Here is a 15874-nt window from a genome sequence, read left to right on the forward strand (position 1 = left end):
GTCCAGCTCAGTCCCTTTAAAGACTTTGCACTGATGCAATTTTGGTGGGTGGGGTGGGCTAGTGGGAAGAAGAATAGGTTTGGTTGGAATACAGATACACAAACATTCAGATAACAGATAACACCTGCTGATGCTATCTTGTTTTCATTATTACCATAATCCACTCAGTACTATCTACTCTAGGGATCAGGGATACATAAAAGTTCATAGTTATTACTGGGAAAGCAAATACTATACAGTATGCCATAAATTGAGACAGGCAAAAATAATAAAATGTAAGGCTCCTATCACAAAAGGCCTCTCACTTGAGGCATGGTGGTCATGAAGTAGCCAGGGGGAGGAGCAGGCTGGTAGGGGTTGAGGACTGGGTTGGGCATGGCACGGACAGTGGCCATCCTTTGCATGTACTGGTTGGGGGGATGTGTCTGGCTCTCCTCCTTGCGCTTTGTGAGGGTCACATACAGTGGCTTGGTAGCGATTGTTTGTCCGTTCATCTCCATTACAGCCTTGGTGGCTTCTTCTGGGGAGGAGAAGCAGACGAAGCCGAAGCCTTTGCTGCGACCGCCTTCCATCATTACCTGCAAGAGAAGACGACATTTGTAATGTCAAAATGTTAAGTAGGGATGCTCATGGACTCTTAAAATTTCTCTGTATTATTATCCGTTCTCTGTAATGGCAAGTATCCAGTACTCACTAAAGCAAACTTGTTTTGTTGTGACTGGTAATGATGGGCAAAGATTAGAAGTACCACCAAAATGATAACTCTAATTGAGGAAATTCAATTTGAAGCCATACCTTGGCACTTGTAATGGTTCCAAAGGGAGAAAATTCTTTGCGTAGGCGCTCATCATCCACACCATCGTCAAGGTTTTTGACATACAAATTGACACCCTGGTACATAGAGGAAAAGGTTAGTTGTTTTTTTGTAAGTTCTTAAAGAATCATTGGTAATTGACAATGTATTGCTGCTTGGGAAGGTTTTCAACATCATATCCCTACGGGAGGTGTTTACCTGCAGCACCTATGCACCAGCAAAAATACTGTCATATTGTTTAGCTTAGCACTGCATAGTCTATAGTACGTAACCTATGACGTGTCATATTATGCTATTAATGTTGCCAGCTCAGCATCCAATGCAGCTGAGTCATCCTGTAAGGAAGATTCCTCCTTCTGTGACCCCTTCTCGAGGTATCTTCCTTTTCCCCCCAAGGTGTTTTCTGAGAGTTTTAAATAAACTTCATGTGGCAGACAATGGGTAGTGGTTAAGCCGTGGTCTGCAGAACACGGTGCTGGCTTAGCCCCAGTTGAAATTCATTTTAAGGGAAAAAAATGATAGGGTGAATGCTGCAGTTAGCTTCCACCTGTCGCATCATTTGGTATTATTTGGATTGGCCAGGGTTTGATGCTTTAATAAGGGAGAGTACGCTGACGATCGGTTGGGAAATGTGAGTGTTGCTTGGCATGTGTTGACACTGACGGGGCGTTTGAGGGCGCCGCAGAGTTGGAGTGGACCCGGTCCCATTTGTCCCCTCCACGGATGATTTTCCACTGGAGCAGTGGAGCAATCGCACTGATTAATTGTAGAGCGTGGGCCAGCTGGAATTAGCCCAGGACCAAATGGACATGTGTCATGGCAATGGCTCCTCTCCTGAGTGTGTGTGGGGATGGGGTCTTTGACTGTTGCTGGTTAGACCAATCAACAAAGAACAGGTATGATCCTGGGCTCCAATTACCTAGACCCAGAACAGGTGTGGCTGCTCAAACCACACCATCTCCACATCACAGATTAAATTGGTTTTAGAAGCGAGGCTCTTTGTGACATCATCATCCAAAGTTATACAAGTTCAAGATTCTAAGTCATTCGCAACCAGCCACTTGCACCCTGTGGACTGCATAGTGTTTGCTTCACGTAGACAGACAACTTGAGCCGATGCTGCGTTTGAAGGAAACTTTGAAAACTCTTACCCATGCTGCGTTTTACAAAACCTCCAAAAACTGTAATCGGTCACAGGTGTTTTTGCACCGCAGAGAAGTTCTAAGAAGCATTCAGCTACGTTTATTATTATTTACGTTATTATCCGCCTGATTATTTGTTTCCGCACACGAGAGATTTGTTTGATTAAACCAATCAAACCCAGCGAGCCAGCGTCTTCCACCCCAGCCTGCGTCTTACTTCCTGGTTCCACTGAACCTGTGTAGCCAAAACTGCTACACTTGACTTTGAGGCATTACCCACCTGGTACCTTGTCTTGCGGTCCAGCTTCATCTGCTCAAACTTGCGTTGGAGTTCATTCTGGCGTTCCCCCTTCTTCTGTGCACGGCCGACGTACACCTGCCTGCCATTCAGCTCTTTACCGTTCATGTCGTCTACAGCCTGCAAAACACAATGGGAAGCTGATTCAAACAAATCCAGCAGCAAATAGTATTTGAATACTGTCACACTAACAGGCTGTGTTGTAATGACAGTGTCCAATGCATCAACGTGCAGTGCACTGCACCCAATATAGTCTACCGTGGTGGCAACTTTGGCAAAGGCAAAGTGCTTCCAAATCTATTTTTCACTTAGAATCAAATGGTCTCACCTAGTTTCCCACAGTGATTAAAGTGGGAGAGTAAGTCACAACCAATTTATAGTTCTTTGCTTGGCATTAGGGGATGGTGGCTAGCTTCGCCTTTTTCTTGTTAAATTGGGTTAGTTCTAGGAACTCTGGGCATGTGCAGTTTTGGGGCTGGAAATATTTTGCATTATCTGGTAGCATTATCTGCATAGCTCCAAGTTATGTGGAAGGCAACCACTATTGACTACATATACAGCTCTACTTAGAAAAAGTAACTTTGTCAACAGTTGATAGATAAACTGCTGTCAATTGCACAAATTGCCAGATGTCTATTGTTAACTGAAACCTGAGCAAAATACAACATTTTCAAGTTGGTAACAACCAAAGTAAATCTGATGGACTACTGCCGTTAACTTGATTAGGTCTAAAAATGCAAAGTTACAAGTAATAACCTCAGTGCCTCAGATGAGTTTACAATTTCTTGGGGAAGAGAAGGTCAACAGACGAAGAGGAACAAGTCAGGTAAAGTTTGAGCACATTCGAGTAATGGCACGTATGAAGCTTTGTCTATCAGAATAGCCTCATTGGCTGTTGTTTTTGAACAAACTTCAAATGTTTGTTTAATATTGAATCACTGAGTGTAAGTGGAAAACATTCAGGCATACGCTGCCAACATGCCAGACAGGATTCCTTTAAAATTGTTGATTGCCATTCTGGACGGGAAGTGGTACCAACCTTTTGTGCATCCTCATGTCTCTCAAAGCTCACAAAGCCAAATCCCTTGGACTTGCCACTGTCATCAGTCATGACACGTATACTCAGGACAGGTCCTACAATATAAAAAATAAAGACCGTGTTTAGCAATGGGTGAATGAGAACTTGTATGCAGCAAGGGTGCACGCCCAAGATTTGACCATGACTGACCAGTCCTAAAGTAAGTAAGTAAGTAACTGAGTAATTTATTTGTATAGCACATTTCAAGAGCAGGGACATCATAAAGTGCTTCAAAGAGGTAGATAATCATAAACATACATACATAAAACACAAAACAGAAATAAAAAAAGAAACACACAAATTACACAAAGGAAGTTTAAACAAATGGGTCTCGGGCTGCTTTTTAAAAGTGTTCGGTGTCCACAGATCCTAACTCCTAAGATCCTAAAGGCAGGGATTTCCAAAGTTTAGGAGCCACAACCTCAAAAGCTCTGTCTCTTTAAGTTTTAAGTGTTGATTGTGGAACAACCAGCAAAACCTGATCAGGGAACCTTAAGGACCTGATGGTGACAAAGGGCTGCAGTAGATCTTTAATGTAGGCGAGTGCCTGACCATGCAGAGCTCTATAGGTGATGACAAGAACTTTAAACTGGATTCTGAAGCTAGACACCCCTTGTCAAGCCTCAATGATTTTTACTGCTCCAAGTCTCCAACACAAACAATAAAGAAAAATGCACTTTACTTTTAGCATTTGGTTCTTTACTTTGAAGTGAACATTTTCTCACCATATTTTCCAAACATCTCTCTTAGCTTTTCGTCATCCATGTCCTCCCCAAAGTTCTTGATGTAAACGTTGGTGAACTCTTTTGCACGGGCTCCGAGCTCAGCCTCTCTTTCTTTCCGTGACTTGAAAGGTCCAACAAATCTGTTGCATCGGCCACAAAATTAAAACTTTGATCTATTTATGCATCATAGTTTATGGCCTTGATTTGAACACAGGATCTGTTATTGTTTGCCATTTGAAAAAAACCCAAAACAAACATGTAGTCAGACATGTAACAAACATGAGTTACACTTAGGATTGTGCATATTGAATTACTGTAAAATTAATTTGCAGTGCTGGATTATGGCAGTTTTCTTGACATTTTCTCATCTTGGTATGAAACCCATTGGAACCAAACAAATAAAACACTTCCAAACACGCTGGAGGTTGAGTTAGTCAACAAGATGCAGTTACTATCACTTAACAATCCTGTCTGCTCTTGTTCTTAGATTGAACTGTCAATGGTTTCAATTCATTTATCCTACAGGGGTAATCATAGACCTACTTACACTTTTCTGTCATTGAGCAACATGCCGTTCATCTTCTCAATGGCCCGCTCGGCTGCCTCGTGGGTCTCAAAGTGTACGAAGCCGTAACCTTTTGAGCCATTTTCATCACCAACCACCTTGAAAAAAGCAATATTGGAGCACATGCAACGATCAAAACATGCAATGCCAATTCTTGCATGTTTTCCAGTGCAATATTGAGTTATGGAGAGCCAGGGTTTGAATTTTGGGCTTCCTTCCCCACACACTAGTTCAAGGGGATCAGCTCTCCGTCTACCTTGCAGGACAGGATGTTTCCAAAGGCAGAGAAGGTATCGTAGAGGGTGTTATTGTCGATGGACTTGTCCAGGTTTTTGATGAAGATGTTGCCCATACCACTGTTCCTCAGCCATGGGTCACGCTGGGACCACATGATGCGGAGTGGTCTGCCTTTGATCTTGTCAAAATTCATGGTGTCTAGGGCACGCTCCGCTGGGTGAAAAAATAAAAATACTCGTACACGAACATCCAACAATGTGCTGAATTCAATCCTAAGACTTTGAAAATTTTGGTAAAATATGGCACATTTTTGGAAGACACATTTTATCTGAAATCCTGAATTGAGACTTTAACTACATGTACTGTATGCATGTCAGAGATAATATATTCTGAAAAATGCCGTCCGTTGACTAGTAGAAGCCATAGCTTATCTTATAGCCACGGCCTCTGCTCTGCCCTTACAGGTGCATCTTATGTCTGTCCAAAGGACAGTTATTGTAAGCAGTTCTTGATTATTAATAAAGAGTGACTTTGCAGGTTGAGAATTTGAACTCCACAGATTAAAAATGAAATCCTTAACAACTTAATATTATGAACAAATTTTGTCAGATGAAAAAAGCCTACCATCGGCAGGCTGCTGGAAGTTGACATAGGCATAACCGAGGGAGCGGCGGGTGATTCTGTCCCTGCAGAGTCGAATGGAGGTGATGGGCCCGGCCTGGCTGAACTTCTTGTACAGCATGGCCTCGGTAACATCCTGGTGCAGGTCCCCCACATACAGGGAAGCCATGGGGTAACTAGGTGCAGTAGGATTCATGGCTGCAGCTGGTTTCAGGCAAAAGACTGGATAAAATTACGATTACGTTAACAATTTGTCTAAAAATGTTATCCTACCTCGCACTGTGCTCTCAGAGTTCTAATATTTAAATTAGAAAATTCCTGGTGAAATTTCAAAAGTGTACTGGCCCTGTGTGTGTACATACGTGTGTGTATGTATGTACCTTCTCCTTCTTTGACGTAAAGTGACAGCAGCTTCTTTATCTTCTTGTGTTTTAATGGCGGCTTCTTCGCTCAGCTTTATAGGGGGAGAGTTGTGATGCCACAAAGACATCACATCATGACGCCCCTTGGTTGCCACAGCGTCCAGTGGGAGGGGCTATGTGTGGAATTACCGTAATATGTTCCAATGACAACTTAATTTCTCTGCCACACTTTTTCTTATAAAAATCCTCTGTAAGGTGGAATCATTCGTAAATCTTTGTCAAAACCTTCCACAAAGTTATAGTATACGATTCTGGCTCAAGCCAGCCTAGCCTATCTGATATATTTTGTGTCTATTTGGCTCGAAAACTGGAGTAAGGCAAGGCAAGGCAAGTTCATTTGTATAGCACATTTCAACAACAAGGCAGTTCAAAGTGCTTTAACATAGAACATAAAAAGCATTAAGACAAAGTGCAAAGAAACACATCATAAAAGGACATAGAATGCATAAAGTAAAAAATTGAATACATAGAATGCATAGAAGTTATAGTGCAGTGCAAATAAATGAATCAAAGAAACCTTGTTTTACTCTGTAAACAATTATTTTGGCCTATTCCCGAATAGCCTTTTTCCTTGTCAAGGCAGATATTCTAGCCCCGGAGAACTGGTCTGGAGATCTTTTCATTCACCCTTTTCCCTGAATAGTGTTTTACCTTGTCAAGGCGATATCCCGTACAGCCGGTCTAGAGATCTTTTCTTTGTTAACAACTATAGTAGTGTCAGTCAGCCTCTATCTACAGGCAGGACATGTCCATTACGGGTCTGGCGGGGTGACATATGTGCTTCACTCGCCGCTTTGGGATCACCTTGGTCTAGAGTGTCCAATACTTGAAATAAGTCAAGCTATAATGAAAACATGATCCACATGATAGTCAGGGTCAGCAACAGCAAATTATGTATTTACAATGGACATTGTTATTCCAGTGCTCACCATTGTGACATATTTACATCTCCTGTGATTATGATATGGCAGTAAGATCATATTTATGTCAATAAAAGACTTCTTAAAGATTATATGCACAAATATGGTATTTGTATCTAAATAATAGCATGTTTACCTCCTTTCATGAAGCTTTGGCATTAAATGTTTTTGAAGTGCAGCTGAGTATATGGCTCTGGTCATTAATATATTTTTGTGTTCTCATTTGTTTTATTCATTTGTTTAATTATTGTACTTTTTATTTTTATATTCATCATATTCACCTCCATTCATTCATATTGTACTTTTGTCAATTTTATTGTTGTGCTATTATTTATTTTGGTTGTGGTTGTTGTTGTAATTGTTTTATTTTGTGTTTATATTTCTTGGTTTATCTATTGTGGATTTTTGTGCTTACATTATTCATATTTTAGAATAAAAAATGTAACAATCAAATGAATTCTCATGATTCCAATGCAATTGAAACACCACATATTATTAAGATTTTATCATACACTTGCACATTTTATTTGAATCATACAGTTTTACCAAAACGATCAAACAAAGTATGCCTTTAAAATGTACATTTATTTAGCCTTAATAAAAACTGTGAAAATTGAAAACCTCGTTTAGGGTTTTAGGGCTGCCCTTCAAATGGAGCAGCAGGTGTATACATTTTATGAGGCGGAAACATGGAAATCTGAACTGTGGTGACCTCAGGGAGCTAATGGCTTCAAACCATAGAGATTTCAGTTTCCACAATCCTCTTCCTGAACAGCATCTTGACCTACTACCTACTACCTTGTCTGTATCAGGATGGAGAGCACCATCTGGTTCCGGGTGTCTAGAGAGAAAGCCACCTGATGGTCCATAGCATCGAGGGAGCAGCTCAGGTGGTCCATGCAAGACAGGCTGTATGATCCTCACAACCGCATTGATCAAGAGAAAGGAGGGCATGGTGAACTTGACGTTAGCTGGGTGGCGCCAGAAGCCCCGGATAACTTTGGGGATGGCCTCAACCTCCACCTTCCTCAGGTAGACCAGTCTAGGGTTGTGGGAATCCTAATCCATCTTCCCAATCAGGCCCACGATGGTCTCGCCAGTCAGGCAGGCTATCTTAGGATCTCTGAAGGGTTTCAAGGATTGAAAACAGGTTAGAAAATGCTGACCTCAAACAGAATGTCTTGCATCTTCATGTTGACCTTGGACGTCTGAAACAACTACAAGAAATCAGCTTACCTGCCCTTACAAGGGCAATTTAGCATTTGTATGCCATGATGCATTGTCTGCCACCATCTTTTTTATTTTTATTTTAGAAGTTGTAATTGGTTTAAGTGAGAGATATTAGTTTACAAATTTTGAAAGGCTGTTTCACTGTTTTTCTAATGACAATAACTTTACCTTCCTTCCACATCCGGTATTTTTCCTTTGTTCTATACCTTACTGTATACTGTACACTAAACGTATTTACTCCATAATTACTTATCTTTAATAGCATGCCTCACACTGGTGTTATATCTCCCTCTATCACAATATTTCCTCCAGCTTCTGTTTTATTCTTCTTACCGTTGCCTAAACTTCCTTGTATTGAATCAATTGGTTAAAGTGCTGTCCTCAAAAGTTTAAATGCCCTTAACTGCCTCAGCATATTTTTCAGTCCACCACAGCACTGCTTTCCCTTTCATTCTTCCTTTACTTTTAGGGATGGTGTCCCAAGTTGGTAAAAATTCATATCCATATGCACACAAAACTGAAATTCCTCATTCATTGCCTTTTCATATATCCCTTTGCCCCTTACCTCTGACATTATATTTTTTGTTGACATCTTAATCTGAAACATGGCGGACTCCAAGATCCAGATGTAGAGAGCAGACAGAGGGGGATGGACAGTTCAAGTTTAATAACAACTCAGGAGACTATACAGTAATATCAAAAATGCATGTAGGCACTCTAACTACAATTGCTGCTGCACACTGAGCCAGGAGAAAATACGCAGACACTTAAGAGTAGTTTGTGTTTAGCAGACTAGTGACTACAGGAACAGACGTCCACTACAGCAGCAAGTAGACTGGTGGTGATGGAAGATATAACTGCGAGGGCACAGGGTTTACCTCTTTCACATTCTTGAATGCTCCCACCTAGCAAGCCATATCTTGTACCCTGGTTGGAATGGGATAAAGGGTCTGCGCTTACGGCTTGGCCTGGTACAGCTGCCTGAATCTCTGAAAACTGATCTACCATTTGTATGTGGACATATGGACATATGCAATTTCCCTTTGGAAAGGATAATGAAAAATCGATCTATACTAGTGTACGAGCACTGAAGAGAGTTGTGTGTATACTCTGTTCACACCGGTTGTGAGCTCCAGGTGATGTTGGTGGAAGCACACGGAGAAACCCGTAGAAGCACCCCTGTCACAACGGAGACCGTTGAGGCAGAAAACGTACTAAAGCATCAGTGAGGCTGTCACCTGGGGAAATGGAAGCTTAGCCAGAACAACTGCGCGAACTGTGCTGAATTGGGAAACCTGTCTGCCACAACCGCTATGGCTGTCTTACCAAGAGATGGAAGACCAGTAATGGCCACAGAGAGGTAGAACCAAGGATGTCATGGCACAGGCAGAAGACAAAGAAGGCCAAGGGGCCGATGTCTTGTTATCTTATTCTGAGGACACGTGTGACATTGTTTCAAAAGAGTGGACCTCCTTGCGTATGGCTGACAACCAAAACTTCCTCCTGATGAATTCCAGTGTCCTCTCAACTCTGGGATGCCCTACCAGGCGTGAGAATGCTCCTACTCTAGGACCCGAGTCCTAAAATATGACTAGGACTCTAGTCATATTATCACTAGGGCAAAGATCCAACCTTGGTGCAGGATGAGCTCAGGCTTTGCATTCTCCTCTGAGATGTCAAAATGTCAGGAAAGGGCATCTGCTTTTGTGTTTTTGCTACAGTACATCAGACGCATCCACCTCCACAATGAAGGACAGGGAGGATGAGTGCTGAGGTGAAGCGATGCTTAGGCACAGATCTTAGTAGGGTCCATCTCAATGCTGGAACTGGAAAGGATGTAGCCGTGGGAGGAGGCAGTACTGGAATGAAACTTACCCTTATCCAGCTTGACAAACACATTTTCCAGCAGCTTAAGGTCCCGGCAAACTGATCCAAAGCTGAATGTGCTCCTCTATTGTCTGGGGGAATCATCAGCCAGGTACCACAAACACAAACTTAATCAGCATGTCTCGCAACACATCACTCACCAAAGCCTGGAAAACTGCTGGAGATAGGCCAAACGGCATGACAATGTACTCATAGTAGCCAGAGGGTGTGTTGAATGCCATCTTCCACTCATCCCCCTCTCAGATGCGGATCAGATTTCAGGCGCAGTTCTATGTTAGTGAAGATTGTAGTGCATTGCTATTGTTTAAACGCTGTTGCCAACAAAGGGAGATGGTACCGGATATTTATGGTGAAGTTATTCAAGAGTCGGTAATCAATCAATGCAAGGATGGTGGGTGCTTTATTTTTCTTCTCCACGAATAAGAACCCTTACCCCGCAGGTGACGTGGAAGGCCGGATGAATCCCATGGGCAGGGCCTCTTTAATGTACTCCTCCATGGCCACAGCCTCTGGTCGACAGAGGCAGTAAGAGGCTGCTGCACTGGAATCAACAAACACTGACAGCTTGATGGCTGGTTGTTCCTCAGGAATTGGAAGCTGGAAGCACAACACCCGAGAAATCGGGTAGAGTCTGAGAGGGTCACTGAAAGGTATTTAGGACAGGTAGGTGCCGAAAACCCTCCTGTGCTGTGGTGTGTTACCCCAACCTGCATCGGTTCTTCAGTTTGAGCCTGCGAGGTAGAAGTCACTGGGGGAGACTACAAGTTGCTGTCCCCTTGTCTACCTGGGTAATCGATGGCCAGTTAACTTCGCCAGCTTGGTAATGCCAGCTTGTCCTTAATCTCCTCTAGCAACCCTTCCAACCACTCTCAGTTGCTAGGGTGCGGAACTTTGCGGTATATTCTGCCGCAGTGCCCAGCCCTGACCTACAGTGTAGTCTCTTAGCTGCCTCCTGTGCAGTTACTGGATAGTCAAAGACCAGATGGAGCTTTGCAGAAAATGCCTCGAGCAATTGGAAGACAAGAGGTCATTACTCTGCCCTAGTCGTCACGGTAGTGAGAGTAGTCACCGGCTCAGCCAGTCGGGTCAGGCTGCAGTGAGTTGCTGAAGTAAAGAGGGCTGCAACTTGTTTTCCCAGCTCCCAAACTTCCCCAGGAGACACGAAAACTGGAAGAATGGCATGTACCAAGCATATGCTTCTCCAAGATGCCACTTCATAATTGATTGATTCATTCTCACGTGCGCCACGGGACACAGTCATGCAAATTGGATAGTCACTTCCAACTGTACTATCGTCAACTGTGGAGAAAGTACTGTGAGCTTTTACTTAAGTAAAAGTACAAATACCCAGACACAAAATTACTCTCATAAAAGTGAAAGTACTACACTGATCATTCTAATTAAGTAAAAGTATACAAGTAGTTGCTCTTAAATGTACTTAAAGTATTAAAAGTAAAAGTACTTGTCTTATCTGGTTCATTGTCATACAGTATAAATGATACAGCTAATGTATATCCTGACTACAATTTACAAAAAAGCTCACTTACATGTACATTACTTCGTTATAGTTCCTTATATCCATAAGTATATAAAAATATATACTTATAAAACAAACCGATATAAGGTATAGTTATATACTGTATATATAGCGCCACTGTATCAGAAATGTAGTCACGTAAAAAGTATTCCTATTTAATGGAGTAAAAGCGAAAAGTCTCCGAAACAGAATATACTTTACTTAAGTACATTTGTAACAGAGTACTTATACATTATATATATCCCAATTGCCAGTCCTTGCTTTCAAGTTTGAAAACAAAGTGAGATCAAAAAGAGATTTATTTCTCCCTCTATTTACATTGTCATCTATCTACATCAATGTCTTATTACACAATTATAGCAATTCATCGCCACCATTTCCCCATCTCTCATCCACACTTATCACTATGTATTCTTGTTCTTCCACTTCTTCCACAATTATTCTGTACTTTCAAAATGCTCAGCTATCACTGAACACAGCTGACATTCTGAGCAAGACAGTTTATTGTCTCAATTTTTCAATTTCTTAAGCAAACTTGATTTTATTTTATGATCAAGGTCTAGTCAAACCATTCCTGGACCTGGCAAAGTTAATTGAGTTTGTGTCTATTTTTTAAGAAATAATGTATCATTTTTGCGATATCTTTAGAGTTTTAGGTTTTTCAATGTGTTTTTGGGGGTGAAGCAGGTTTCATAATGTGCAATCTGTAAAAGAAAAAACAGAGGTCAAAATTAAAAGTGAGGCTAACAAGTTAACTTAACCGCCACTGAAAAAAAATATTCAAATGTAATCGCTTTACTATCCAAAGTCAGTGTGATCGTCCAACCTTTTAAATGCTAGGAAGTCCAGCTTGAGTGGTGGACTTCTGAGCAGCCTCCTTAACCTGGTGGGCCTGAAGCACAGCAACAGCATCATCCACCTTAAAAACAACAAATGTTAACCACTGCCCGAGACTTAGGACTAACTTTTTCCACTGGTGCTACCAACATCTTCAGCTTTGGTTAAACCAATGTGCATCTGTGTAACTAAATACCTGTCAGCCCGGTGCTTCGTTTTCCCGCATAGAATTGTCTCTTTTATTTCACCTCTGTACTTACTGACGCGATGCATGGTACGTGTTTTGGCGGGACTTGGGTCAGAGGGAGAATATTGACATTTTCAGTCACAGTAATAGTGAGATCACAGACTCTGAAGGGTTTATTATTTCCAGTAACTGACTTTTATTCACCAATTAAAAAAAAAATAATAATTATAATAATCCGATATAACATGGAATGGTCAAGGGTTGAAAAATAAAACATGAAGGGTGAAAACAGTGCATCTCTATGTTACACACAGACTGCGTCAATATTGGTATGAGTTTCAGATGTTATCTTTTCAAAGGCAGTCGACTTGTACCATAAAAACACTTGGTTTTTATGCTCCACTCAGGTTTTGAGCGCCACCCAGTCAAAATCTACATTGTGCTACCACATTAATCTGGTCAAACTCTCGAGCCCTGACAGCAGAAGAAGGAAAACAGCCTGCCACACAGACCATTCTTAACCCACTCAGCCCATACGGCATGTGACAAGGCTGTGTACAAGGCTGCACATCTGGTTTAGTACAGCTGTTTCCATGAAATGTTACATTCATCCAAGTCTTCGTTAGTGCTGATTTCAATCATAAATATTTATTTTGTATAAGCAGAAAATATTTGTACTTTGACTTTGAACAAGCGACAACAAAAGTCTCAAATGTTTGTCTAAAATGCAATATGTGTGAAGTGCTACAATAAGAACAGATTAAATCCACTGGTTTGTTAGCTTACCATGGAGCGCAGAAATTCTGCCGACTCCAACATGTAGAGCAGATCAGAGTTTTCGATCTCCAGAAGCATGCCAGTGACCTTACCAGCCAAGTTGGGGTATATGTTCTGGATGAGGGGGAATAGACGTTCGCCTGCAGGGAGCGCCGCGTAGAGAACCCGAAAGGTCACACAGTAAGTAAAGATCCCATACTCAAAAGGCACATTCTATCGGCGCACAGTCCGAGTGGAAGACCTAAAATAACTGGTTTTCCTTCATTGCCCAAACAACTATTATGAGTTCCATGTACGTTATTGTAAATTTGCTGAATTCAGATTAAGTTCCCTAGCGTCAATGTGCGATGTAGAACTCACCCAGCATCCGCTTCTGTTCCTGAGGGAGGGCTTCGACCAGCATGGAGACAGTCAGGGGCTCCTGTCCTTGGACGTGCACAGCAGGGGCGCCTGTCCTTGGACATGCACAGACATGCACAGCGGGGTGTGTCTGTCCGTTCATCTCTGTGACAGCCGTGGTGGCCTCCTCTCGAGATGAGAAGCAGACAAAGCCAGAGCCTTTGCTGCAACCGCCTTCCATCATTAACTGCGAGAGAAGACAAAAAGCCCTGATGGGAACACGTGCGACAAGTTCCGCTTTCCTGAAGCTGTCATGTCAGTTTCATTATTTATACTTCTGTGAAAAAATTAATTGAAAACAGCACAAACGGGTCTTCAAAACCAGTGATCTCTATTACCGTAAATTAAATTCACTGTATTCAAGTTCCCAGTGCCCATTGAAACAAGCTTGTTTTGTTATGACTGATCATGATGAACAAACGTTGAATGTCTACCAACAAAATCAGTTTAGTCACAACCCTAAATAATTGAGGAATTGGAATTTGAAGCCATACCTTGCCACTTGTGGTGGTTCTATAGGGAGATAATTCTTTGGGTAGGCACTCATCGTCCATGCCATCGTCGAGGCTTTTGAGGTACAAATTGACACCCTGGTACAGTGAAAAACATTTATCGTGTTTTGCAAGCTCTTAATTGACAGCAGGAAATGGCTGCATGCGAATAGTAATGCAATGAGCAATTTGTCCGTGGCGACCAAACGCTATAAATGGCCGCATCAGGAGTCACTCCAGCAGAAGAGACGTTTGTTTCGTTTGCAACTTGGTAACTGCAGGCAAGCACACAGGCATTCACCCAGGTGGAATCTCAATTTGCGAATGGAAAGATGCCGCAAACTCTTGAGTCATGCATGTACATTGTGCCTCAAGCAGAGACAATGAGTCCTAAATTGATACGACTCCGTGAGTGGGCGAGAGAGTAAATCTTCAACTTGCGAGTTGCGAACTGAAAAGGATGACGGAGGATTGAATTAATGTGGGGAAAAACGGTCAAGGGATTGGGCATAATTTCTATCGAATGTGACTGATTTACACTTTGCATTCCTCCAAAATAAAGAACTGGGACAGCATCCAATATCTTCCCTCAATCACCTGAGCTTTATTTCAACCGAATCAAACAAACGAAGAGTCGAAAAACGGAGCACACCTCAAAAGTCTCAAAAAAGAACAGAACATTTCATCACTACTTGAGAAATGTTTTGAGGCGTTACCAACCTGGTATCTCGTCATGCGGTCCTGCTTGATCTGCTCAAACTTGCATTGGAGTTCATTCTGGCGCTCCCCCTTTTTCTGTGCACGGCCCACGTACACCTGCCTGCCATTCAGCTCTTTACCGTTCATGTCGTCTACAGCCTACAGTCCAGAACATAATGGAAAGCCAAATCCAACAAATCCAGAAAAAAAAAACAGAATGAGGGCTGCAGATATTCCTCTATTATCCCATTCGAATTTGTATGCTTTATTATTTTTTTCTATATTGTAATATATTCACATTACGTATGAGCTCCGCAGCGCCAATCAGAGCGCTTTTTTCTCGAAAAAAAGCAAATAAAAACTCTGGATGTGTTTAATTTACTCCATTTCTTGCTGCTGCTCTGCTGCGGAGCAGGTGGCAGATGGCTCCTGAAAATATCCCACTCCACCCCAGTTCGGTGCAAGGTGACCACTATAGTCTACAGATACACCTCTACTTAACCAACACCAGAAGGCTCTCGCTTCTCAGAGAGCAGGTAACAGAGAAACTAACTTTGTCAACAGTTCAAGTGTTGTCAAATGTCTACGCTATCACTAATATTAATTCAAATAATGTCATTTTGTACAGGAAGTGGTACCAACCTTCTGTGCGTCCTCATGTCTCTCAAAGCTCACAAAGCCAAATCTCTTGGATTTGCCACTGTCATCGGTCATGACTCGGATACTCTGGACAGATCCTACCGAGAAAAAAAAGAAAAATCCTATTGGTGCCTTTAAAATAGGAGCAACATAAGAGGGCGAAACCCTCAGGCATTTATGTTACAGAGTCAAGATGGCCACTGGGATGGGAACATTTGTTGGGAATAATTGGAGATCATCAGCACTGATAAAGTTTAACACTTGGTACAGCGGCTGGCCTATCTGTGAAACAAAGTGTTGAGTGTCACATCGTCAGCATTTCCTTTGACAAATGGACGGAACCTTTGCGGTATCTAATGATTTTATAAA

At 42.0% G+C, this 15874-nt stretch overlaps 2 protein-coding genes across 2 annotated transcripts in view; both read right to left on the minus strand.

Moving 5' to 3' along the window:
• Positions 1–15874, minus strand: part of LOC307233480 (polyadenylate-binding protein 1A-like) — a gene marked incomplete at both ends in the record, with an annotated part of 33863 nt that overhangs the window by 979 nt on the left and 17010 nt on the right. The window contains 4 exons of the mRNA XM_080004816.1: positions 13638–13863; positions 14171–14266; positions 14888–15025; positions 15509–15603. Coding sequence (XP_079860942.1) covers positions 13638–13863; positions 14171–14266; positions 14888–15025; positions 15509–15603 — 555 coding nt within the window. The remainder of the gene's footprint in view (positions 1–13637; positions 13864–14170; positions 14267–14887; positions 15026–15508; positions 15604–15874) is intronic.
• LOC307234126 (polyadenylate-binding protein 1A-like) lies at positions 288–5676 on the minus strand (the record flags this gene model as incomplete). Its single annotated transcript, XM_080005724.1, has 8 exons — positions 288–578; positions 796–891; positions 2237–2374; positions 3294–3388; positions 4058–4197; positions 4605–4720; positions 4879–5072; positions 5484–5676. 8 exons carry the CDS (start codon positions 5674–5676, stop codon positions 288–290), a joined length of 1263 nt encoding a protein of 420 aa, XP_079861850.1.

This window comes from Zeus faber (genome assembly GCF_960531495.2).
Source record: "Zeus faber genome assembly, chromosome: 8".
In the NCBI taxonomy this organism is placed as follows: domain Eukaryota; kingdom Metazoa; phylum Chordata; class Actinopteri; order Zeiformes; family Zeidae; genus Zeus; species Zeus faber.